The 27,445-nt window shown below is 38.8% G+C and overlaps 1 protein-coding gene across 2 annotated transcripts; it reads right to left on the reverse strand.

The window, feature by feature from the left end:
* On the reverse strand, positions 1-27,445 carry YIPF6 (Yip1 domain family member 6). 2 transcript variants are annotated; one of them, XM_032393836.1, is made up of 7 exons: positions 27,322-27,445; positions 15,466-15,594; positions 14,068-14,146; positions 10,459-10,501; positions 7,840-7,965; positions 7,039-7,196; positions 1-5,251 (listed from the first exon to the last, which is right to left on the reverse strand). In XM_032393836.1, exons 1-7 carry the CDS (start codon positions 27,376-27,378, stop codon positions 5,133-5,135), a joined length of 711 nt encoding a protein of 236 aa, XP_032249727.1. In that variant the 5' UTR covers positions 27,379-27,445; the 3' UTR covers positions 1-5,132. The 2 variants fall into 2 exon arrangements, with proteins under 2 accessions (XP_032249727.1, XP_032249728.1); XM_032393837.1 differs by having other exon boundaries at positions 27,288-27,376.

Genomic DNA, 27,445 nt, shown 5'->3' on the forward strand with positions numbered 1-27,445 from the left:
CTTGCCTGCTCCCTCTCACCTTTGTTCTTAAATATTCTCTACCATCTGGAATGTCCCCCCTCTCCTCTTGGATGATACAAATTCTCCCAATATTTCAAAGACTTTTTCCTGTACTCAGTGACCATCCTGAGGGCTTATGTGGTACCAAAAATAAGAACCACAACGCATTTCAACTATTAGTGTGTACAGATGGTGCAGAACTTGGTTTCTCCAAGTAGATCATAAACTGAAGGCAGAAATTGGTACAGTCCCCAGCAGATGGCTGAAAACCCAGTTTCCCACCATATTATTAAGCTACCTGATTGATGTGGCTTAGGTTAAGTACGTAGATATGATTTTAGTTTGGCAAGGAACTAATATAGAAGACTATGGAGTCATAAAACCTGAGTTTGAACCCTGGTTGCACCACTCACTGTGACTCTGGGCAATTTATTTAACCTCCCCCAATTTCCAGGTTCCAAAACTCTGAAATAAGGATAATACCAAAACTTTAAAAGGCTGCTGTGATTAGAGGAGATACTGTTATAAAGTAGCTAACATAACACCTGGTATATATTACTTGCTCAGTAAATGTGATTTCCCTTTTTACTTGCTGCCTGTGCAATCCTACACAGCATTCAGTATTGTCTGATCACAATATATTACATCTGAAAACAGTATGCAGGAAATATGTCTGCGTCTTTCAGCTCAAGAATAGGCACGTACACAATCTCCTTTTCCAGTGTTTTTATTTGCACACTTAACATTCACAAATCATTTTACAGATTTATTCTTTCCACAGGTTCATTATTTACAGGAAAGATCAGGATTAAAATGGAGTATTGAAGAGAACCAAGAAATTACCAGCAGTGATAGCATAGAGTACAAAGGCTCTGAAATAAACACAACAGAATGGACAAGAGCAGCCTGTGGCCACTTCCTACCAGGCGGAACCACTGACTTCATTAAGGCAAAGCCTTTACTCTGTTATTTCCCCCACCTAGTTTAACCCAAGTAAAAAAAGGATTTTTATTCTCACACTACTGCTCTCTGAGGTCTTAGAAATATAACTGGTATTATAAATGACTAGATGCATCCCCTGACTATAAACACCTGAATAAACAGGTTAAATTTTGATGCATTAACCATCCCTCTGGGAGAATAAAAATGAAAGAGGCAGAAGTCGCTTGACTCTTAAGACTTTGGGAAAAAGGAGAGGAGAGAGAGAGAGAGTGTGTGTGTGTGTGTTGGGTGGGGGGAAAGGAGAGAAAAGGGGCTCAAGGTGGGGGAGGGCAGCAAACCTAACTCTTTCCAATGTACAACTGCTCTTATGTTTCCTGCAGATGCTAATATAGTGTTCTATTACTCAGGGGGAAAAAAAAAAAAAAGAATGAGAGATATTTACCTCCAGTCAGTTGTAGGGTGTAATGGCTAATGACAGGGAGCATACCCTGGGAAAGGGGTACATTCATTTCATGTATATAACAATGCAATTCAAAACTGTCTTACTATGCTCCCATCTACAGTGTTTTCCTATTTTAAATCAATTTACTGTGTGACCTTGGGCAATTTACTGAACCCTTCTGTGACTCAATTTTCTACTTGTAAAATGAGAATTATAGCACTTTATGTTAAGGAGTAGAGGAGATACATAAAAAGCACTTAAGAATAGTGCCTGGCCAAATCAACAGAGACAGAAAGCAGATTGGTGGTTGCCAGAGGCTGGGGAGAAGGGGAAAAGGAAGTGATGCTACTGGATATGGGATTTTATTGTGATGTGATGAAAATGTTTTAAAATGAACTAGTGGTGATAATTACACAATTATGTGAATATACTGAAAAATTACTTAATTGTACATCACTTTAAAAGGGTGAATTTTATGGTAAAAGTATATCTCAATAAAGCGGTTATAAAAATTCTTAAAAAAATAGAATATTGCCTGGCACAATGTAAGTGCCCAATAAATGTTAAGCCATTATTAGTAGTAATATTATTGTCATTATTATTACTTGGCCATCCTATGGCCTGAGTAAATCCCTAGAAATTCTTTATTTTCAATAAAAGCCCACAGAATCTAGAAAAGTATTTCTAATTTACATACACGAATTAACATTCACACATTTATTTCTATCCAAATTGTCTCAGAAATTAACAGTCTAACTAAGAATAACAATTTCAGTGTTTTACTCTGGAATAAAACAGCTCATGCAATGGATGTCTGATCATATCATTATAGCATTTAAATAAATTTCAATGACTTGATGTCACCCTAGGATTTGAAATGACCGAAGATTTTCATTTTCATCTTCAGGAATAAACAGGAAGTCCAGGTACAGTAAGTAGTTAGATTATAAGAAGTATACAATTAAATCTTCAAATACAGGCTTGTTAGCCTTCTAATCACATCCGGCGGATACTTCATAAAAAGACAAATACAGTAAACAGCAAAATGCAGACTGTTCCTATGCCCTGTGACAAGCCCACCTTGCCCAACAACAGAAAAAACCCATCACAATAAAAAGATCCTATTCAACTCATGTAATAAGACTCCTAAGAGGCAAAAGACTTGACAGTTAATAGTTGACATTTAAGACTACACTGCACATTCAAATATGTTTGCATCAGTTGAGTTTTTATAATCTGAACAGCAATTACTCCAGTCTTCACCTTTCCTATTGCTAAAGAATGTGACAACGGAGGCTCAATCTCAGAAGTAGGAGCAGCAAATGACAAGCCATGACAGTGATATACCACATTTGGTAATGATGCTCACACACTTGAGTTTCATCTAAAGCATGAAACTTCCCAATTCCTGGAACAGGGTTTCCTTTGTTAAAATCCCCTTCTCCTCTAGTCTTTCTTTCTAAAATTAGCCATGTGCCTTTGCAGCAAACCAGGGAAAGCTGTGTTGAGGGTTACAACTTCCAGATAATCAGGTCTTCTGCCACAGAAAGCAATGCACTTTTTTTTTGCATATATTAAGAAAATAATCATTTATACCATAAAACTGACCATTCATTTTCAGAAAGATAATCTCCATTTTACATCTTCATTTAAATCAAATGAAACCATTCCTTAAGTCAGCCGAGAGCAACAGATTAACACACAGAACAAGCTGCCTTAATACCCAATGTGATAACCCCCTCTCCCCTCCCTCTACCCACACAACCCCCACCCCTGTTGTAGCCTTAAAAATTTCTGACCAAAATATTTAGCCTGAGTACAATTCAGTAGGCAATTCCCTTTTGAGAAACATGATCATTTCTTTAATTTTTACATTATAACCATTGGGACAGATTATGAAATAACTTCGGAAGAGAGATGTTTTTAGTAAAGGTTAGGAAATTTCAGACAATGGAAATGGATGATAACTTAAGGACCAATTTCAAATCAAAACCAGTTTCAAAATATTGTCTTTACCAATTCAAGATTGAAAAATCGGCTTTGTGCTCACCAGGTTTATTTTAATTAGAAGGGAAACTGAAATGAATATAAGTATATAACCAAAACCTCTGGACAAGGCTGGGACAGAAGGGACCAACTTTGTAATGCTCACTAATTTAATATCACTCCAAGAACTCATTTGTCCTAGTAGTGTTCTTAGTTAATCTGGGAATGGAGAAAATATGTTTTTAAAATTATATATCTATGTGTAGATAGTCTTTAGATAGAAAATGAATAAATATTTAGATTCCATGATAAAGAAAAACCGTGGAATAAATTCCTATCTTTGTAAGTAACTGTATATACAATGAATGCTTTCTGCCTGACTCCTAATCTTTTGTCTATTAAGAGCTCTTCAATGTGCAATTTATAGAAGGCAGTAGCTCATATTACCTTAAAGGAGCCCTGTTTAGCTTAGAATCAGCCTTTCCAGACACTCTGCTCCCTGAAAAGCCTTCACACTTGTGTGTATAAATAGCTGAGGATACAAGTAGAGGTGCACATGTGCAAAAAAAGTACTTGTCTAAAGAAAAGCTAAGTAGCTTTACAAATAAAGTCTAAAACCAAGAAAACAAATTGCTATTCCCCAACCCAAAAAGCACATCTAATGAAAAAACTGCTAAGCCCACTATGAAGAGGTGGCAGCTGTAAACCCACGTCATCCAACGTCATGCTCTAAGCATCTAGTTGTTCTGTGAACCAGCCATCAGAACACTAAATCCCTCCATGTGCACATGGTTAAATGCAGGCTTCAGATTTAGCTTTACTTTCTAGTTAAGAGGCCAGATTACACAGAATAATGAAGAATTCCTTAAGAGCTATGCTGTATCCAAACTGCTTCATTCTACCCTGAAGAAGAAACAAGTGCCCAAATGATAATATGCATTAAGGACCAACCAATCTAAATTTCTGAGGTCTTCCACTCGGATAAGTTCAAGCACTGGTCCACTGAGAACTTTAATGAAAGGAAAATTACATATTGACTGCTAACAGCTTATATATTCAGAGCTAGGGAGTAAGATTAAAAACTAGAGTGTCAGTACGGTGCTGTTAATAAGCATGGCGGAAAAGGGACTATACAGAACAACTAAAGAAGCTGATTCTTTAGATGTCCTTTGCTTTTTTAAAAAGCTACGAGTGCAGAATTTTCTCCGGTCAAAATCTGAATACTGGTTAATGCATGTTTTCTCCTCCCCAATTATGAAGCCCCTTCCCAACGTCTGTCATTGCCTTTTTAAGCCTAAAAAAGAAATAAAACAACATGGATAGACTACCCATTCCTATTTATGAAAAGAGAGGCATATTCTAATAGTCATAAGGCAATGTGTTTAAGAGCTGCACCTGAACTGGTATTCTCAAAACTGAAAATACAGTTGCTAAGTCCACTCAACTTGCAGGATGTATCCATGTGCTTCCCAAATCATTGGTTGTCACTCGAAAGGACCACAGTGATCCTAACATGCCTTGAGGCAGTATACTGCATATACTACGTATTTTGAAGAAATAACATCAGGAGGCAAAGGACAGCCTTTCAAACATCGGTTCCTTACATAAGCAGTGACGGTGCTTTATGGCTCCCTTTTAAATCTCCTCACATACCAAATACCTCCAAAATTAGACAAAAGAGGGCCAGAGGCAAAGCTCCATGGTGAATTGCATCTTTCAGATGAGCTTTCAATTCACTGGTTTTTAGTTTCCATTTCCTGATTTACTGAGGAGTGAATGTGAGAATCATCCAACTGATGACAAAATAGAACAAGAAAACGGGATAAATGGCCAGGGCTTTGCGGTTTGGAGGCTGGCTATCGGCAAGAAAAGCTGTAGAGGCTAAACAAAACAAACAAAACAGAATGGAATCTTTAATATAATAAGATTGTCACAACCGCTAACATTTACTATACTTTAATGTGCTTGGCATAGTCTGGAACACAGAATTACACAAAAAGCTCAGTTATATTTGTGATCTTCAGAGAAAAAGGCATTCTGCAGCATAGTTTTCCAGACAGTTGAGAGCTACTTGTTTCCAATACTAAACTTTGAAAGTTTTCAACCATTTCACATGAAAATCTTTCTAAAAGGAGCTTCCTACCCTTTTCTGAAAAGTTACTGACCTGTGCCAAATACACTGAGAAAGATGTATAAGGCGAGTTGTTCCTATGGCAAATGGCCTCATACTGCTGTGCTTTTTGAGTAATTGTTCTCATTATTAAGTTATTGGCTCTTTTAGATGCCATTCTTCTTGTCCACCTAGGAAATGAGACTCATCCTTTTACTCATCAGTGATCACCCTTCACGGGCAGTCTTTCCTGAACAACCATCCTGTATCCCGCCATCCCAGGCGGAACTGCCCACTTACCTCCTGTGTGTCCCTACCATACCCTGCACAGACTTCCATCTCCCACCTGGCACGCCTATTGCCCTTAAGTGTTTCCCTGTCTGGCTGTTCCACTAAGTTCTGAACTCTGAGGATAGAGACCATGCCTAGCAAAATGCCTGACACATAGTTTGTGCTCAAGAAATATTTGCTGAGTTAAAAAATGGAATGCCTTTCTCTCTCTTCTAAAATTCTACTTTCTGAACTGCCATGAGCCTGGACACTGGATATTTAGAACTACAAGTATGGTAAATTATCAGACTCTAAGTGAGGGAATGAGGGGGTTCTCCCATGGGTAAAGCACTCGAGCTTAACACACAGTCTTCATAATATCAATTGTGGCATTCTCAGACCTTATTTTTGGGTTACTTCTTGGATTTTAACCATGTTCCAGAGCAAAGATATGTTAATGCACTTAAAAATATTAGGCAGTCTGTCTGTCCCATGAAGTAAGAAGCCAGTGAACAGTTCTAGTTGAAGGTAGAATTTTAAGAGAATTTTAGGAATGCAACAACAACGAGCACATAGCATTCACTGCCACCGCTACAGGCTCTTCCTAATCTTTGGCAGAATTTTCTACTGAAGCAGCAAAGTAGTATAGATGATATACCTAACAACCTATACTGGGAGGTAGTATAATACAGCTCTAAACAGGTGTGTCACCTGCTTGGGTTTGAAACTTCATTCCGTATTCACTAGTTATGTGTCCTAAGGCAAGTTGCTTAACCTCACTGGGTCTGTTCCTCATCTGTAAAAATGGGACTAATAATACTAGTTTTTATTTATTAGAGTTGTGAGGGTTAAGTGAGATAATGCATATAAAGCACTCACAACAGTGCTTGCCTAGAATAAGCAATCTGTAAATGCTGGCTACTATTCTCATCATGATTAATTTGTCAGGAAAAAGCCCAAGTCATTTCTCAAGTCACCTATGCCTCATCCTATATGCTAGGCTCTGAGCTAGGTCTACTGTAATCTCCTTTCCCGACCCTATCCATTATTTAAGAATAAAAAAGAAAGGATATGACTGTCCACATCTCAGAAGTCCAGATATCCAACTCAGATAAGATGGAGAGCATCCCTATCATTGCCTACTTAGAGAAGAGGGTTCTATGGATGATACTGGCAAGAATCCTACCACTCACATATGACTCAGGAGTTACACTGCACCTCATCTGGTCTACATCTCTAACTCATGTTTTTGTCTGCTTTGCTACTGTAGAGATAAGTACATTCTTACCTACTATAGACCAGGCAAACATGACGATCACCACAAAGAGCCGGACCATGAAGTTTATAGGTCCTGGCTCAGCCAAAAGCACCAACCGGCAAACCAGCATTGCCACTGTCAAGGGAAGTATACAGTAACCCAGCACACAGAGGCTCTGAAAAAAAGATCTAAAAAATAACATACATCTGTAAAGATCATAAATATAGTTGATCTGTATCATGATACAGTTTATTACACAGATTTCTATATATCATGGATTGTTACCTTCCTTCAAATACATAATACCTATACCCTAACATTGATTTTATGAGGAGAGGCTTCTGTATTAAGCATATGCTTTAATTTTTCTCTCCCCATACTCTTCCTCCTTTCCTCTCAAACTCCTTGAGAGTCAACCATCTAGGGTACCAGATGATCCACTCTAATTCCTAGAGACTTCCTTCTCCCACTGAACCTCTAAGACAGTTGTTCTTAATCTGTTCTATTTTAGACTAGTTTAAAGACCTATTTGAGAATTTGTTGAAAGCTACAGACCATCTCTTCTGCAAAATGGACATAATCTTCTAACACAAAAAAAGTCTCCATATGATTTTAGGAGCTGGAGAGAGCATCTGAAGCTTATCATAGGACCCTAGATAATTTAAGGTAAGTTAAACTAGGTTATCTCTGTTCAGTGGGTTTAAGAGAACTTTCTCTTTAGCCCTCATTTATTTTCATTTTTCTTTTAAAACAATACCTAACTAGCCAGACTTCCTTAAAAATCTGATATGCTACCTGGCAAGGGAAAAAGTACATTTTAATAATACTCACATGTTTCCTCCAAGAAGTTTTGAGTTGAGGGTGATAGTAACTGCACCAAACCAGACAATGACAAACACTTCTGCAAACTGGGGCCCTCCATCCTTTTCACTATCTATAGAGCTTCTTTGAAGCATTCTGTGACAAGGAAATGACATGAGAATTGCTTCATCTTTTATTTAGAGCAATAAAGTTAAGGCAACTTTGAATCAGGGAGCTGTCCTAAACCTTACCTGAAGATCTGTAATATATAGGTTGTATGAAAGTAAAATGCCAGAAATATTTGGCAAGGCTCCCTTACTTCCAATTCCAAATGCCTCAGGACTACAAGGGTCACCTCACTTGGCCTTGTTGGGATGTGTAAATGGATTACTGAAGACCTTTTTGGTTAAGCAGAGGTTATAAATTGAAGGGTCAAATGTGACTCACAGACATGAGGTTGTCAGTCGGTACAAAACTTAAAATGGGTTTAAATTCAAGTGACAGTTTTTAAAATTGGGAGGTTTCACCTAAAAATATGTATTTCTGGATTTTCCTGAAAAACCTGAAGACTTTCTAACAGTGGGCTTACATTCCTACATGGCAACAACTGGGAGCAGTTGACTGACATAGAAGCAGGTCCCTTCACAAGGGGCTTCAGGTCACCAAATCATGCACACATTTAGGTTACTTCTCTAGCCCCTAGACACATTTGCATTTGTAATCCTTTGGTTAAGGCTTTAGTTCTGACATTTATTATTTTTTTAAGATTTTATTTGAGAGAGAGAGAGAGCAGAGCAAGAGAGAAAGAGCGGGGGGCAGGGGGGGAGCACAGGGAGAGAAAGAAACAGGCTCCCCACTGAGCAGGGAGCACGACATGGGGCTGGATCCCAGGACCCCAGGATCATGACCTGAGCCCAAGGCAGACACTTAACTGACTGAGCCACCCAGGTGCCCCTAGTTCTGACATTTCAAAATGGAAACAGTCTATAAACCTATTTAGGTGATTTTTTTGAATCAAAACACAGATTATTACTAGAAGACTTTGCTTTAAAATGGAGTAGTTGAACAGTCACTGAAATATTTTCTTTGTCTAAGAATTTTACAGACATAAACTGTTTTGAATTGTGGACTAGAACACTTGGACTGAGTGTCATTTTTTCCCCCAGAAAAATAGTAACACCAAGCTCCCAATCTCTTTTTATTACATAGTATAGAGGAATCACATAGTAAGTCTCGCCCTGCTATGCTGTTTGCCGGGACAGGCTTCTGTATTCTACAGTTGTACGTACTCCATTCTGAGTCCTGACAATCCGATGCAAGGAATGCTGGCACTCATCACTTGTTGTCTAGAATCTCTACTGCTTCAGCATGGTATGATGGGAGAACATTAATGGGCCTCAAAGGCAGGAGATCCAGAAAGTGATCCTAGTTCTGTCACTAGGTGTATAAACTAGAGTAAATCACTTGATGTCTTGGGACTCCAGTTGTCCTCTCTGCAAATAAATTGGGTTAAACTACATAATCTCTAATGTTAACCTTTTAAAACTAAAAAAGTATATGCTCAGTGATTCTACTATAAACCTGTCCGTCAAGGCACTGAGTATTGCCCTTGCTGTGGTTATTAAAGGCATAAGAAATAGCACTCTATGTTATTACCTAAATTACCACATTAAATACGGGCAGAGAAGTCATTAGAAATTTGCTGAATTTAGAATCATCAAAGGTCAAGCCTGGAAGGGATCCTTAGCCATCTCCTTTTATAGATATGGAAGAGGAGACCGAGAGGGGTTAGGTGGGAAGAGACGTATAATAATCACAGAGGAAGAAAATGGGCAATCAAGGAAATCTGAGGTTGAATCCCAGGTCTACCACTGATTGTAGTGATCTCGGTTCAGTCCCCAATCTCTTTGAACCTAAGCTTGTTTGTCAAAAAAAAAAAAAAAAAAAAAGAAAATAATATTCTTGCTATGAGGATAAAATAAAGAGAAGGTATTTAAAAGTTTTCTGTAAACCAGGAAAAATCATTATACACATTTTAGGGTTCTAAGTATCCCAAAATCGCTTTGCTGATAGCACAGTCAGGATGAGAACCCAGAACTGAATCCTAATGCAGTATTTTTTTCCATGCTACCAATGGTTATATTCCCCTTTCCAATGGAACTTCGCTCTTCTGTCTTCTCCCTTTAAGTACAATGTGTATGGAAAGCCTAACACTTTGAAACATGATCTTGCTTTGAACTCTACCAGTTCTACTCTAATTTATTCTCATTCTCATCTGTATTATTATTAAGATTTAAAAAGAACTATGTTCACAAATAAACAGTGCTTAAACCTATAGATATTTAATTCACTTAGTTTAATGATGGGGAGGTGCATGAGAATAAACAAATGTCAGTTCAACAGAAATGGCTAAAACAGGCTAATAAGTTATTGGTAAACAGAGAGGAGCGCAATTTTCATACCTTTAATTCCATCACTCTTTGAATTGATCTGGAAACCTGCTTCACTTTTTAGATTTAAATCATAAGGAGTACAATATGTCATAGAAGTTCTAAATTAAATATTCAAAATTCCCCTCAATTTTGAAACTCCACACAAAAAAAGTATAGTCTATCTCAAATGACAAAGGAAGGAAATGTAAGTACTTACAATGCAAGTGTCACACAAAGGATCAAAGGGCCCCACAGATCCCCTATGAGGCAAGAAAAAACAGAAGACTATTAAGAAACAACTATGTAGTATTTTCTAACTTTATTCCAATTATCTACCTCTCCCACTCTTGGAATTCAGACATCAAGGCTCCTTCTGCCTGCCCAAGCCTTCCCACTTCTCCTACCCCTCTACCTGCCCTCCCTGCTCCCCAATTCTGAATGCCCTTCTTCATATATCCTTTAAATTTTGTTGACTTCTTAGACCACAAATCACCTCTCTCCCACCTACTAAGCCACATTCCAGCATGCTGTAAAGACCAAGGGGCCGGGAGTCAAAAGACTTAGGTGCCCCACCCTCAGAAAGACTAGAGCCAAGTCACTCCACCAAACTGAGACTACATTAGACAAGGCAAGTATAATCAGGCTCACCTCAAGAATATGAGAAATGGAGCTTAGAAGGAAGTGACTTCCCCAAGTTTATATAAATAGTTAGGTATGGAGGGGGGACCAGACCCTTGGTCTTCTGAGTCCTACTCCAAAGTTCTTTCCACTCTGCCACACTGCTTCCCTTCTATAATCATTACACTGAACTAGTATGGAATTGCTGTTCTTATAGGTGAAAAAACAGGCCAATATTGGTAATTTCATAAGGTCAAACCTTAGCAAATAACATGAAAGCTTTTGGAAAAGTATAAAAGGCTCTGCCAACATCAGGTCTAAGCACAGCGGTTCTCAGTTAATAGCTGTTAGGTAAATTAATCAGCCAACAGTTCAGTAACATACAGCCTACAGCAAAATTACCTTCCTCCACTAATATGAAAAAAGATACATATACCATTTCTAACTTTAACCTCTTATGTACATAACTTTAAAGAAGTATGCATATGTACATACTTATATTGGTTTTTTTTTTCACATTATATATGTAATTTTGACACCACTGAGGAAAGTTTGGAAAAGGTATAAAGAAAAATTATAATCCTACCACTCTGATAAAATATTGTTTTTCTTGTTAAATTTTTGAACTTATCAACTAAAAAAGTGAATTCAAGTACAACTGACATTAATACACTGGCTTTTAAAAAAATACACTTAAGTTTTTTTTTTAATTCATAAAAAATCTGTAACAGTATTTTAGAACTATTTTCTTATTTTAGCAGAATATATATATATATATTTTTAGTAGAATATATTCTATTTTTAGTAGAATATATTCTATTTAGTAGAATATATATATATATTCTATTAAGGAATTTACCATTTTAGTCACTTTTAAGTGTACAGGCTTTGGGTACATTCATTGTTGTACAACCTTTTTTTTTTTTTCATTGTTGTACAACCTTTGTATCATCCATCTCCAGAACTTTTTCATCTTCCTAAACTAAAACTCCAACCCTGAAATAATAACTCCCATTCCCCACTTAGCCTCCAGCAATCATCATTTTACTTTCTATCAATTCAACTACTCTAGGAACCAAATGTAAGTGAAAAAACATATGTCCTTTTGTGACTGGCTTATTTTACTTAGCACAATGTCTTCACAGCTCTTCCATGTTGTAGCATGGATCAGAATTTCACTCCTTTTTAAAACTGAGTCATAGGGGCGCCTGGGTGGCTCAGATGTTAAGCGTCTGCCTTCAGCTCAGGTCGTGATCCCAGGGTCCTGGGATCGAGTCCCGCATCGGGCTGCCTGCTCAGCGGGAAGCCTGCTTCTCCCTCTCCCACTCCCCCTGCTTGTGTTCCCTCTCTCACTGTGTCTCTGTCAAATAAATAAATAAAATCTAAAAAAAGAAAAAGAAAACTGAGTCATAGTCTATTAGTATATGGTATATGTCACGGTGTATATACCACAATTTGTCTATCCATCCGTCCACCTTTTGGCTATTGTGAATAAGGTTGCTATGGACATGGGTGCACAAATATCTGCTTGAGTTCCTGCTTTCAATTTTTGGGTATATACCTAGAAGTAGAATTGCTGGGTCATATAGTAATTCTATGCTTGATTTTCTGAGGAACCACCATGCTATTTTGCACAGCGACTGCACCATTTTACATTCCCACTAGCAATGCGCAAGGGTTCCAATTTCTCCACATCCTCACCAATACTTGTGATTTCTGTTTCTTTGATAATGGCCATCCTATTGGGTGGGAAGTGATATCACATTGTGTTTTTTTTTTTTTTAATTTAGTTTTAAGTCGTGAATTTTTTCCTTGCCACTTTGCCAAGGGCTATGCTAACAGGGCAGGGCAGAAGTGCAAATTTGGGCCATGACTGACTTACCCTTTGTGCCAGCCTATGTGTCTATCCCCACAAGGTCTGGGAATGGACCTTAACACATGACACAGCTAATCATCATCACTAATCGGCAAGATAGCACACTGGTTCTGCGTTGTCACTGAAGCAAACTTGCTTTGGACTGAGCCACAGCAGCAGTTGAAGGGGTATCCTCACATCTGGGATAGCAGTGGTAGAATGGAAAGGGCAATGAACTTGAAAACTGGGTGCTAGTCCTGCCTGTGTCATCCTGACCAGACACTCAGCTTCTCTGAGACTCATTCTCTTCATCTGTAAAACAGGAGCAATAACTCCTACTTCACAAGGTTGTTGTAAGGATTAAAAAAGAAGTGTGTGTAGGGGGAGGGCAAGGCACTAGAGTAACAGCTACCATTTATGGGGTGCCAAGAAATGTCCGATGCTGTGCGAGGTGGTTGATACGCATTATCTCTAAGCCTCACCAGCAGATACACGGTATTATCTCCACTTTAACAGAGGAAGAAACTTGAGCCTCAGAAAAGTTAACTGCCTTATCCAAGATCACATAGGTAGTGATGGAACCACTATTCAAACCCAGATCTGTCCATGCTCTTTCCACTACATACCAGCAGTAGCAAATCCTGTCAGCTCCAACCCCCAGTGTACTATGTTAAAAAAGATTCTGACACTGCAGCCGTGTGCCACATATTTGACATCCCTACATTACAGCTGAAATGCTGCCAAAATAGAAGGTACACTCATGTACAACATCATCGTTACTACTCTCAAACAACTGATTCAATTTGTCTGATAAAGGGTACTATGAAAGCAAAAATAAAAGGTCTAACAATTTTAATGATAAATTCTAAATAAGAGCATAATTTATTGCAAACACTGTTTTGATAGACCTCGTGGACAAAAAAAAGCAGTCATCAGACTAATAGTTCTGCAAGTAGAAATGTCAATAAAGGTATTGATTTGTTAATCCTTAATGGGTATTATTACTCTAATTTAATATTCAAACATTTTGCCTTTCCCTTGGAGACTGTCAGCTCTGTGGTTGAATAAAGTCCCTATGTGTTTGCACCTTCCAGAAATATTTTTTTCAGTGGCAGGTGAAGATATACAGTCTATATTTATTGATGAAGACAATATATTAAGCAAAATCTTCCAATCTCTGAAATTCCATTCTAAATGTTTAAATTCTTCAGAATGTTCATTTGCATGTTCATTTATATATTTTTTCATTCTGCAAAATGTCAGTTTTCTTATCACAGGAATTTAGCCACATAAAAGTATTTATGATAAGGTACGCTGAAAAATAGCAAATCCTCAAAAAACTCATATACTTACAATCTCTCAAAAGAGTATTACTTTTCCTTGGGTACAAAACATGCATGAATTTTTTCCCAACAGCTTTTAGATCACGCATCTGAAAGACAGAAACAACTTGTTGTATTGTCATGACCAAGGTTACCAAGTAGTCCCCTCACTTAATTTGCTCAAATTTCTTTTATTTTAACCTCTTGGGTTCATTGAATTTGGGAGCTACAATTCCAGTTTAACTCCTTCACTATACAAACAAACAGAAAGGTAGTGCGTTTCTTATTAACTTTTTTTCTTTTTTTAATTTATTTAAATTCACTTAACTAACATATAATGTATAATTGGTTTCAGAGGTAGAGGTCAGTGATTCATCAGTCTTATATACTACCCAGTGCTCTATTAACTTTTTTATTAACTCCTTAAGCCAACATTTAACTCTTTACCACACCCACCAGCTCTGTTTTTTTAAAGCTCTGTAAAAGAAAAATATAGCTGTCCCAATATGTTACTTAAAGAAACTAAAATAATATAACTATTAAAATCTACTCTGCAACACATGGCATCTGACTTTTAGTTCATAACTGATGAAGTCCTAAGGGCCAATTAGCCTGCTCCCCAGCTACCACATTATATACAATATAAAACAAATTAATCTCCAACATTCCCAATTTAACTGGTAAATGAATCCTAAAAGCCAGATTTTTAAAAATCAAGACAGTTGAGGGGCATCTGGGTGGCTCAGGTCACGATCTCACAGTCCTGGGATCGAGCCCCCTGTTGGGCTCCCTGCTCAGCAGGGAGTCTGCTTCTCCTTCTCACTCTCCCCCTGCCTCCACCCCATTCATTTTCCCTCTCTTTCTCAAATAAATAAAAAAACCTTTAAAAAAAATCATGACATTTGAGGAAGAGTATGGTAATACAAATATAACCTGTCAAAATATAGTTGAGCTAATTCTGTCCTGACTTTTTTACCTAGAAATTTCTTTATGTCATTAACAGTTCTTTGTAAATACATTTTTAACAGTTGTTTAGTATTCCATTACATAGATGTAACATAATTTACTTAACTGATATCCCTTCTGTTGTTCAACTTCTCCTTATCATAAGGAATGTTGTAATAAACATCTTTGTATATTAATATTCTTCTGTATTTTGAAAAATATTTTTTAAAAAAATTCCATATACTGTATGTGGAGCAGAATTATCAGCTTAAAAATATTCGAACATTATAAGATTCTTAATACTCATTATAGCCAAACTGCTCTCCAAAAAGGCTGTACCGAATTATTCTCTAGGGGAAAATCTTAAATTTCAATAAATAAGATATACTGAAAATCAGTTAGCCAAATAAAAATAATTACAAAGTACTATAGTTATTTAGTCCCATGATACTGAATAGAAGTTCTCTCAGCTAGTCTCACTTACAATGGTATTCTGAACAGATTCATTTAATGTGGAGCTGTCAAATTCCCGAATGTGAGATCTCATAGGAATGGTGATTTCTCCTTCCACGGGGATGTCTTGTGAGATTGATATATCGGAAAGGCCTGCAAACTGAGAAGAGTTGGGAAAAAAAAGTAAAGTCTATAATCAACTGCAGCATTCCTCAAAGACATCATTTCCTAGTGAGTAGGGACTACGTCTTTTTGTAGGGTTTTACACAGTTTTTCAAGTAACGTATTAGTTTACCAGACATTAAACAATATGGTCAACTAAAATTCTCAAATGCTTATTTCTTTTAACTTAAAGAAGGAGATGGCATATGATGGAAAAAATTATGAAGTAAATGGCAATAGACACTTTCTTGCCCTCAAATATTTGCTTTCTTTCAAGCATGAAACCTTCACATGGCACAAGCTAACAAGACTGCAAAGCTATTTGAAAGCGACCTTTCGGCAATCACATCTTCACACAGCCACAATTCTGTAGCTCTTCTGCTCCTTGGTAGGCTCCGGTGGCCTCTGCTGGCTAGAAAGGAGCATTAGGTGAAGCCTAACGGGAAACTGGGGAGAACAGGGAAATAGCAAAATAAATCTTGATTTCTACTCTTTTTACCAGGTTACCTAGCAAACCAGATCAAATAACATTTCCAAAGTGAATTATGAGATTGCAAGCTTATAAACTCTTACATTCATCTGCCAAATTTTATTATTCTAACTAAAACTCTGAAATCTTCAAGTTCCTAAGAAAACAAAAGCAATCCCTTCTCACATGGATTTTGGCCCAACAGGCACAATATTTAGAGGGTAGCAGTTGTAGGTAAACCAAGTACAAGACAGTATACTGAAATTTTAGGAAGAATAAAGTTGCTCAAAGAACTTATGAAAAATAAATTCTCAAACACACTTTTAATAAGAAATGCAAATTAAAGCTACTTGTAATAAAAATTTTTCCCTGTTAAGACTGGCAAAAATCCAACAGTTTGACAACATACTCTGCAGGTGAAGCATTCACACACATCTGGTACTACAGTCTACTGAAGATGAATCTGGCAATATCTAGCAAATTTATATATGGATTGCCCATTGACTAAGCAATGCCACTTTTAGGAGTCTAAAGACAAAGCGGCAAAAACACAAAAGGACATATAAACAAAACTACTCATTATAACACTACTTGTAAAAGCAAAATCCTGAGAATAATCCATATGCCCCTCAACGGAGGACTACTTGAATAAAGTATGGGATATGCACATAACAGAGTTCTATGCAGCTGTAAAAGGAATGGGAGTATCTCCAAAGAACTATTTATGGAGTGTTAAATAAAAAAGCAATGTGGAGAAAAGTTTGTATAATATGCTACCATTTATCTAAGAAAGGAGGGAATACAAATAGACACTCTCGCACCTGAATGTTATCTTTTAAATGTAAGAAATGTGTAAGAGATAAATCATGCAGTGTGATGTAAGTCGTATGTAAGAAGTAAGTCATATGATTTTTTTTTAAAGAGACTTCCTATTAAGGAAAGTGGGGAATAAGGTAGAGGAGACAGGGAGAGAAGTTAGGCTTCTTCAAATACAAGTTGTTCTATATATATGACTTGAGAGCTTGAAATCATATAAATCGTTGCAATAATTATGAAACAAAATTAAAACTTAAAAGAAGTCCTTAAGACAAAGAAAAATGAAACAAATGAACCTACTGTATGTTGAATTAAATGCACAACCACACAGCAACTATTTCAAGTGACTTTAATACACTGTAATTTGACTTGTGATTAGAATGTAGAAAGCTGGAAAGAATACCCCTCCCACTAGAACAATGAGAAAAAGTTAGATAAACTACAAAATCATAACTTCCCTCGAACCCATCAGAGAGTTGAGGTTGTACAGCAACCAAGCAGCCTGATTAAAATCTGAGAAAAGAGAGGTACTTCCAGGAAAACATGGGACATGAGCACCACTTTGTACATTGTATCATAACACAGAGAATGACACTAGGCATCACACAGATGCTTAAGAATTCTGCTAAAATTTAGAATTAATTGCTAAAGGCCAAGCATGGACTAGTACGAGGGTACAGAGCCCCTGGAAGCATCAGACACAAGGGGAGTTCACACCCACTTGCAGAGTCTTCTCCACCGACTTCCACTGGGTGTGGGTTTTGGGGAAGGGAGGAGCTGCCAATCCTGAGAAAAGCAAAGAGCCCTGCTCAGACCCTTCTCCCCTACAGAACAAGAGCCTTAGAGCTACTGGGAGAACTCTGTTGTCTCCAGGACACAGGCGAAGACCCGCTGTGGCTGGGGAAAGGGAAAAGACAAATCTCTCTACTCCTGGGGGAGGGATAGGAAAACATCCTGAGGCCAGACCACGACAGTCTCCTTCAGCTGGGGGGAGAAACAGAATCACTGAGAAAGTCCCACTCAGGAGACACAGGGATACACAGTTTACCTAAGGCTGAGGCTGGACCAACACAGCAAAGAATCCCCCCTCCCTTGCTAGCCCCACCCCCCAGGCTAGCAACTATGGAGTCAAAACCAAAAGCAGTCTACTGCTAGGGGAGGGCCTAGAGGTTGGAGAGAGAACCACGATCTTATGCAAGGGCAAAGGGAAAATGCAGAGAGCTGAGAATAGAACAGGAACGTTAGGAAAAACACAGGGATGATCTAGCACTCACCCCAAGCACAATGTAATGGAAGAGGAATTTGAAGCTGGGGACACACTGAAGGTTCCCATAGCAAGGATAAAACCCAAGCACAGTTCAACTCCTGACCAGACTGATTTAATCCCCACAGGAAAACCTTGGCAGAAAAGATGTGCCACTTCCAGGCAGTATCTACTGTTCTATACATGATGGCCAGCATTCAATAAAAAAAATTACTCCCCCCACAATGAAGAAACAACCCACTATGATGAGACATAGCAATCAATAAAACCAGACAGACTCTGAGATGCCCCAGATGTTAGAATTACCAGAGGAAAATTAATAGGACTATGATTAATATGTTAAAGGCTCTAGTAGAAAAGGCATATGCACAAACGATGGTGAATTTCTGCAAAGAGATGGAAACTGTAAAAGTCAAATGGTAATCCCAGAAATAAATGAACACAGTAACAGATGAAGAATGCCTTTGACAGCTTTATCTGTAGATTCAACACAGCCAAAAAAAGATATCAGTGATAGGTCAGTCAAAATTATCCAGACTAAAACAAAAAGAAAATTTTAAGGAGAAAAAAATATATCAAATCATTGTTGTACACCTTAAACTTATACAGTGTTATTATGTCAATTATATCTCAATAAAACTAGAAAAAACAAACAAAACCCAAAACAGAATAAGCATCCAAGAGCTGTGGGTCAATATTAAATGGTCTAATATATATATAATTGGAATCCCAGAAGAGTGAGAAAATGTGTTTGAAGAAATATTTGGAAAAAGAATGGCTGAATATTTTCCAAAAATAATGACACACATCAAATGATAGATCCAAGCCCAGAGAACCTCACTCAAGATAAATACCTAAAGACAAAACAAAACCAAAAATCCACAAACCTGGACACAATCAAACTACTGAAAACCACAAATAAAGAAAATCCTGAAGGCCGCCAGAGAAAGACACTGCATTCAGAGGGACAAAGATAAATAACAGACATTTCACCCACAACTACCCAAGCTAGAAGAAAATGGAAATACCTTTAGAATGCTGCAAAAAACTGTCAACCCAGAATTCTAAACCCAGGAAAAATAGCTATCAAAAATAAAGGCAAAATACTTTTTTCAGACAAGCAAAAGCTGAGACACACACTACAAGAAATGTTAAAGAAAGATCTTCAAGAATGTGATACCAGAATGAAACTTGGACTTACACAGGAAAAGAAGATCTCCAGAAGTGGTTAAAATGAAGATAATTATAAAAAATATTTTTTCTTGTTTTAAATTATTCTAAAAGATGATTGCCTAGAGCAAGGGTCACAAAACTTTTTCTGTAAAGGGCGCCAAAAGTAAGTGTTTCAGGCTCTGAGAGCCATGTAGATTCTATTGCAACTACTCAACTCTGCTGCTGTAGCATGAAAGCAGTCCAAGACAAGACATAAACAATTAATAAAACCTTATTTATAAAAATAGGTAGTGGGCCAGATTTTAAATCATAAAAATATGACATTTAGGAGATAACTGGAAATTTGAACACTGACAAGATATTTGATATTAGGGAATTACTAATTTTTTGGATGTACTAATGATACTGTTATGTTCTTTAAAAACAGACTCCTTTTCTTTTAGAGATACATGTTAAATATTTACTAAAGTAATGATGCCTAAGATGTGCTTCAAAATAGTATAGAAGGGAAATGGATAGGGCTATAGAAAAAAGAAGACTTGCCATAAATTGGTAAGTCCTAAAGGTTAGGTACATAAGGGTATATTTTACCATTGTACTTTTGTATACCTCTTAAACTTTTCTTAATAAACAGTTAAAAAAACAAACATTCCGACGAACCATGAGAGACGATGGACTCTGAAAAACAAACTGAGGGTTCTAGAGGGGAGGGGGGTGGGAGGATGGGTTAGCCTGGTGATGGGTATTAAAGAGGGCACATTCTGCATGGAGCACTGGGTGTTATGCACAAACAATGAATCATGGAACACTACATCTAAAACTAATGATATAATGTATGGTGATTAACATAACAATAAAAAATTTTTAAAAATAAAGGATTAAAAAAAAAAACATTCCTAATTTTAGGGGCTATCTGAGTTCTTTTTATTCTTGCCCCTCCTCCAACCGAAATGAACCTGAATACAATCAAGCCTCTATATCTTAGAGTTAACAGGAAATATGTGGATAGAGGAACATACTAAAAATACCATGAGAATACCAATCAGCCAAATACAGAAAGTGGAGAGTTCTACAAGACAAATGACTGAATTTAAACAAATAAAGTACATTAAAAACAGGAGAACGTTTAATAGTAAAAGAGACTTATGAGACTTATTATCCAAATGCAATTTGTTGACTTTGGATCCTGATATGGACAAACTATAAAAACACACGTTTTTAGAAAATTGTGAGATGATGAGCAGAGATTAGATGATACTGAGAAATTATTAGTCTTGTTATTGTGATAAAGAAAACGTCCTTCCCTGTTAGAGAAACACACTGACGTATTTACAGGCGAAGTGATATGTCTGGGATTTGCTTTTAAACACTCAAGAAAAGATCATGAAAGACAATGAAAGACCATTAAAGACTGAAGGGAACTAAGGAAAAACAACAACTCAAGGCAATGTGAGATCCCGGATAAGATCCTGAAACATTAGTAGAAATGTGGTATAATTCAAGTAAGATCTGTGATTTAGTTAATAGTATTGTGTCAATGTTAATTTGCTGATTCTGATCATTGTACTATAGTTATGTACAATGTTAACATTAGAGGAAACTGGGTAAGGGCTATATAGGAACTCTCTGTTGCAACTTTTCTGTAGGTATAAAATTAGTTAAAAATAAACAGGTTAAAACTCATACTCCAAAGAAAAAGGAACCTTTGTGCATTGTTGGTGGGAATGCAAGCTGGTGCAAGCCACTGTGGAAAACAGTATGGAGGTTCCTCAGAAAATTAAAAAGAGAATTACCATAGGATCCAGTAATTCCACTACTGGGTATTTACCCAAAGAAAACAAAAACACTAATTTGAAAAGATATATGCACCCTATGTTTACTGCAGCATTATTTACAATAGCCTAGATATGGAAGCATACCAAGTGTCCTTTGATAGATGATTGGATAAAGATGTGGTATATATGCACAATGGAATATTATTCAGCCATAAAAAAGATTGAGATCTTGCCATTTGCAGCAACATGGATGGATCTAGGGGCGCCTGGGTGGCTCAGTCGTTAAGCGTCTGCCTTCGGCTCAGGTCATGATCTCAGGGTCCTGGGATCGAGCCCCACATCGGGCTCCCTGCTCGGCAGGAAGCCTGCTTCTCCCTCTCCCACTCCCCCTGCTTGTGTTCCCTCTCTCGCTGTGTCTCTCTCTGTCAAATAAATAAAATATAAAAAAAACAAACGGATGGATCTAGAGGCTAAGTAATGCTAAGTAAAATAAGTCAGAGAAAGACAAATACCATATGATTTCACTCATAAGTGGAGTTTAGGAAACAAAAACAAATGAGCAAAGAAAAAAAGAGACCAAAAAACCAGACTCTTAAACATAGAGAACAAACCTGTGGTTGCAAGATTGGAGGCTGATTGGGGGGATGAGTGAAAAAGATAAAGGGGATTAAGAGCACACTTATTTTGATGAGCAGCACTGAGATGTGTATAGAATTGTTGAATCATTATATTGTACACCTGAAACTATTATAACACTGTATGTTATACATACGTGAACTTAAAAAATAAACAAAAAAAAGATTAAACAAAAAAAAGATTAAACAAAAAAATAAAATCATATTCCAGAAAAAAAATGTGGTGGGGAGATGAAATAAGAACAGCAGAATTTTGATAGGTACCTGGGTTCATTATACCACTCTTTATTTTATTTATATACTTAAAAACTTCTGTAATAGAATTTTTAAATACATCATTTCCTTGTTTCTGCCATTCCCTCAAACTACTCTCCTTCCCCTCCTCCTCCCTGATCAAACTGCTCTGCACTCGCCCACTCCCTTAATCCTTTGTAACTTGGCACTTGGCCTTCCCACAACTTTACTTTCCCCACGGCTCTGTAACAGTGACCTCATAACCAAGAAGTACAAGGATCCCTTCGCCCTCTGAATATTCTTCAGCACTTAATATGTCAATAACCCCTTTTGAAGCTGTATTCTCTCACTACCATGACACTGACCTTTCAAGCTCCAGGATTGCTGTTTTGAGTTTTCATGCTGCCTGCAACTGCTAGGGAAGGCAAAGCAGTACAGAAGGAATGAGCTTCAAAGCCAAATTGGGCTCTGCCCTCACTTGGAGACAACACCATCGTAAGAATTAGGTAACACCAGCATTGCACCTAGCACACGGTCAATGCTCAACATACGATATTTGGAGCGTATTGGTTAAGTGTGCTGCTGGAAGCCATTCAGCTCTATCATTTACTACCTATGTGACACTGAGCAGGTTCCTTAACCTCTCCATACCTCAGTTCCTCATCTATAAAATTGAGAATAGTATCATCATCACAGGGTTGTTGTGAGGAAGAAATGCATTACTGTGTGTAAAGCACTTAGTAAGAGGCTCACAGCAGGGGCTAGATACATGTTAGCTCTAGTTCAAGATTCCCAGGGGGTCAATTCCAGTTCTGTCCCTTGTATAAAATGGGGAATTTGGCTGGCCTTTGTCTCCTGTTCCTGCAAGGTAGCCTCTAAACCCTTGGAATTTCCTAAATGATAGTGTTATTTTTGTTATTCATGGTGGGCCCTAACAGTTTAGCTAACAGGTGAGTCATGGTAGGCCCCTAGACAGTTTATGCTAATGAGATGACTCAGCATGGGGGCAAACCATTCCAGACAGACAAAACACAGTATTAGAGGGTTGAAGCTTTGACTCCTGTGACATAAACCTGGCCTCTGGGAAGGCAGCTATGCTCACCACTATACCACCAACGCAGATAAACCTGGCCTCTGGGGAGGGGAGGAGTCAATGATCTAGTCAATCATGCCTACATAAAGAAACACTAATAAAGACTCTAGATACATGACTGCACTTCACTGGTGGGCAATATTCTGCCTATTGTCACAGATTGATGTATCAGGGGGTTAACAGGGTCCTGACTCCACAGGGAGAAGACAAGGAAGCTCTGTGTTAGGGGGACCCTCCCAGATCTCACCCTATGCATCTCCCCCTTTTGCTGGTTTGGAGTGTATCCTTTTGCTATAATAAAACTGTAATTTTAAGTATAGTGCTGTCCTGAATTCTATGAACCATTCTAGTGAAGTATGGAGCTTGAGGGGATCATGGGAACCCCTGAATTGGCAGCCAGTAGGTCAGAAGTAAGGGTGGTCCTGGGAACATTCAAACCTGTGGCTGGTGTCTGAAGTAAGGGCAGGCTTGTGGAAGACTGTGCCCTTAACCTGTGAAGTTTGGCCTAACTCCAGCTAATTGGTTTTAGAGGTCACTGCAGTCACTAAAGTGTCATGTGATTCCTATCCTATTCCCCCATCCCAACATTTCCTTAATATCTCTTCTCAGGAGAATCAGTGATACGGTTCAGAGAGCTAAGCCAGGATCTGTGGACTTCAAGCCCCACATATGACAAACAGGACTTCTAGGCCCTCAGCTAGTCAGGTCTAGTGGACCTTGTTCTCTGACTAGCCTCTCAGTGGGGATGAAAGGTGCCTTGGACGCAATGTCTCTTCCCTTCTCCCTCTGCAGGTAGGCTCATGCACACATATGCACACGTGTGCACAGAAACCCATGTGTACACTCTGCTGCCTGGCTTGGGCCAAGGAGGGGAGCAGGTAGAGGCAGGGCCAAAAAGATACAGTAGAAGCAGGGACTGCAGACTTAAGAAAGTAGCTGGGACCAGATGGGTTATACTACTGACCAAAATCCTGGAGCAAAGAGCCAACAAGTTGGGGGGTGGGGGGCATCAAGCAGAAACCAGCTCAGTCCAAGAGGCTTGGCTCCAAGAAGTGGGGAGGGGTGACTAGTGGTGTGGTCTCCAGCTAGTCCCTTTACCTGAGGCCAACATCCCTCCAGCCCTCAGGCTAAAGCCATTATTATAACTCTTTTTCCTGCTCCCTAAACAGACAAACAATAGGTAAGCATTACCAAGGATTGTCTTCTCAACTCTATGCAAATGACTCCTAATTAAACCTAGTCCTGACTTCTGAGCCCTGAAGTCCAGGTTTTAGACAAACTGCCTGCTGGGTATCTACTGGATGGCCTGCCAATATCTCAAACTAAACATGTCCCAAAGTGAATTAATCAACTTTTAGGGTCCTCATCCTCCTCTTACGTATTTCTGTTCAGGGCATCAGTATCTTGCTTTTCAAAATGTGGTACCGGGGGACGCCTGGGTGGCTCAGTCGTTAAGCGTCTGCCTTCAGCTCAGGTCATGATCCCGGGGTCCTGGGATCAAGCCCCACATTGGGCTCCCTGTTCAGCGGGAAGCCTGCTTCTCCCTCTCCCACTCCCCCTGCTTGGGTTTCCTCTCTCACTGTCTCTCTCTCTCTCTGTCAAAATAAATAAACAAAATCTTTAAAAACAAATAAAATAAAACGCGGTACTGGGAGCAGCAGCGGCAGCAGTATCACCTGGGAGCTTGTCAGAAATGCAGAATCGCAGGTGTCCTCTCAGACCTACCAAATCAGAATCCGCCATTTAACAAGATTCCCCAGATGACTGCTATGCACATTACAGTTCGAAAAACTCTGATCCAAGACACAGTCTCCCTAGCACTCCAAACCCTCAAGGAGCCTGCCTGTGTCCAGTCTTCATGGCTCCCACCACTGCTATAGTCCAGGTAGCAATCACTTGTTCCTAGAACTACTGGTTTCACTAGTCTAGCTTCCAAACATTCCTCGTGGTAACTCTCCCTCAATTATGTTGTCAAATTCATGACTTTAAACCCTTCCCTCCTCAAAAATTTCCACTGGCTCCTCATTGCCTATTAAACCTCCAAGCTTAGTAGTCAATAAGAAGAAATATTGTATGATCATTATTATTATTGTATGATCATTACGTGCCAGGCACTCTACCAAGTATTTTACATGTCTTAACTCATTTAATCCACCTAACAACGCTATAAGCTAATTATTACTGTATCTTCATTCTACAGATGGGGAAACGGAGGCATGGAGAGGTTAAATGACAGAGCTGGGAATCAAACCTAGGCAATTTGACCCCAATGCACAAATTCCTAACCACTGTTTCATACTGCTCCCTAATTCAGTGGCCTTATTTTTTTTAAGGCTTACCTCCTAAGACTTCCCTGTACTTTAGCCAAAGTGATCTACCTGTTGTTCTATAAATACATTAACACTTCCCAACTTCTGAGAGGTTGTGCAGTCTTAATGGAAATAATCTGGGCTTCAGAAGCAGACCTAGTTTCAAGTTTTAGGCCCGGCCACTAACTGGTTCTAAGACCCTAGGGAAATGATCAAACCTCTCTGAGTCTCCTCTCCTCATCTGCAAGTAAAACACAATTTAAAAACCACCTAACTGAAATGGTTGCTGTGAAGTTTAGAAAATATGCAGAGGATGTCTAGTACAATCTTGGCAGATAGCAGGCGCTCAATCATTGATAGCTCTTACGCTCACCTGAAATTTCAAATCTTACCCACCCTTTGACGCCCTCTCAAATATAACTTCTACTGTGTAGCTTGCTTTGTCACCCCAACTGGACATGCATGATAGCATCTTCCTTTAAATTTTGTTAATATTTTATGTGTAACTGTCTCTGATTTACTACCTTATTTTAGCATTGTACTTGTGTCATATTAGACTGTAGGCAACATAAGGGCAAGCCCTAAAACAGCTAGCATAATGCATTGCACATTGTGGGAGTTCAATAAACATTACTGAGTAGAAGTGGATTGGACATTGAGTAATGAATGACCAGAACCACTAAAATTAATTGGGGAAAACTTCATTAAAAAAGAGGTGGAACAGGAACTAAAAACAGCTAAGCACCTGTAACTATGTCACACGAGGCACTGTGTGTATAATAGCTCATTAGTACTCTCATTAAGTCTGTGATGAGTTACTATCCCATTTTCCAAATGAGGAAACTGGGGTTGAGAGTGACTTCCTCAAGGTCACAATTGTTCCATGAGAACTTGGACCCACTCACTCTCTTTCACTGCTGTATCCCCAGTGCCTAAAGGAGTGCCGGGAACACAGTAGATGCTCAATAAATATTTGTTGAGTGAATGAAGAGATGAAAAAATAGTGCTAGTAAGCAGAACCAGGACTAGAAGCAATTTCACCTGACTCCCAGTTCAGTCCTCTGCTGTTAATTTGCCAATTTAAAACAGAGGAAAGGGATGTACCATTTATTAAACAACTGCTATAAAACTGAACACCGTTTGGGAAGAGGGATCTTGGGACAGAATGTTGAATAATTACACTCCTCAGTTCATGACACTGATTGTGTTTGACACTTTACATAAATTATATCATTTCATCTTCCTAAAAACTCTTTGAGGCAGGTATTTTTATATCCATTTTACGGATGAAGAAACACTCTCCGTGAAATGATTTGCCCAAACTCTCATAAGAGGCAGAGCGGGTGATTCCAGCCCAGATAGGTTTAACTCCAAAACCTGTGTTCTTAAATACTTGTCCAGGCTTTGGGCTTGTACTTGCAATGGAAATCGTACCCCCTGTAGAGACAGGAGCAAGACAGCATCATGAAGAGCATTGCAAGGAACTGCAACAGGGAGGGCAGGGATTAAATCAAGCCTACTGAGGTCACTGAACAAATCAATAATCAAGTTGTAACGTCCTTTGGGAAGCAATCTCATTAATCCAAGAATACTGCTACTCCAACAAGAACTAGTGACAGAACTTGATAACATGAAGGACAGCAGAAGCAAAGATACTTAAGAAATCACCTAAAGCTCGGCATTTAACACAACGTACGGGAGGAGGACAAGCCCTGAGAGTATGGGACAGGAAAATGAATAGGAGTTTCACAAGAAGGCGTGGAAGGAACGAGGAGGACAGGGGGAAAGCGGTTAGCCCAAAGAGCAGGTGCAGTGTTGAGACTGGTTCTGGCACCGGGTATAGGAAGGGCCTACCGGAAGGAGTTCCGGCCTTCTCAGGCCAGGAGCCCGTCACCCGACTTCCTTAAGGGCACTCTGCCTCACCCTCAGTCCCTTTTGCCGCAGAACCCAAGCTCACCAGGGGCCTGGGCGATGTTGTCCCCGGGTCTCCTGAAGACTCGGCCGCTTTCGCCATCTTAGCCCTCCTTCTCCCCGGTCGCTCCCACAGGCCTTTGCGGAACCTGAGACGTGGAGGCCGCGGC

This window comes from Phoca vitulina, unplaced genomic scaffold, assembly GCF_004348235.1.
Source record: "Phoca vitulina isolate PV1807 unplaced genomic scaffold, GSC_HSeal_1.0 scaffold77, whole genome shotgun sequence".
NCBI classification, from domain to species: domain Eukaryota; kingdom Metazoa; phylum Chordata; class Mammalia; order Carnivora; family Phocidae; genus Phoca; species Phoca vitulina.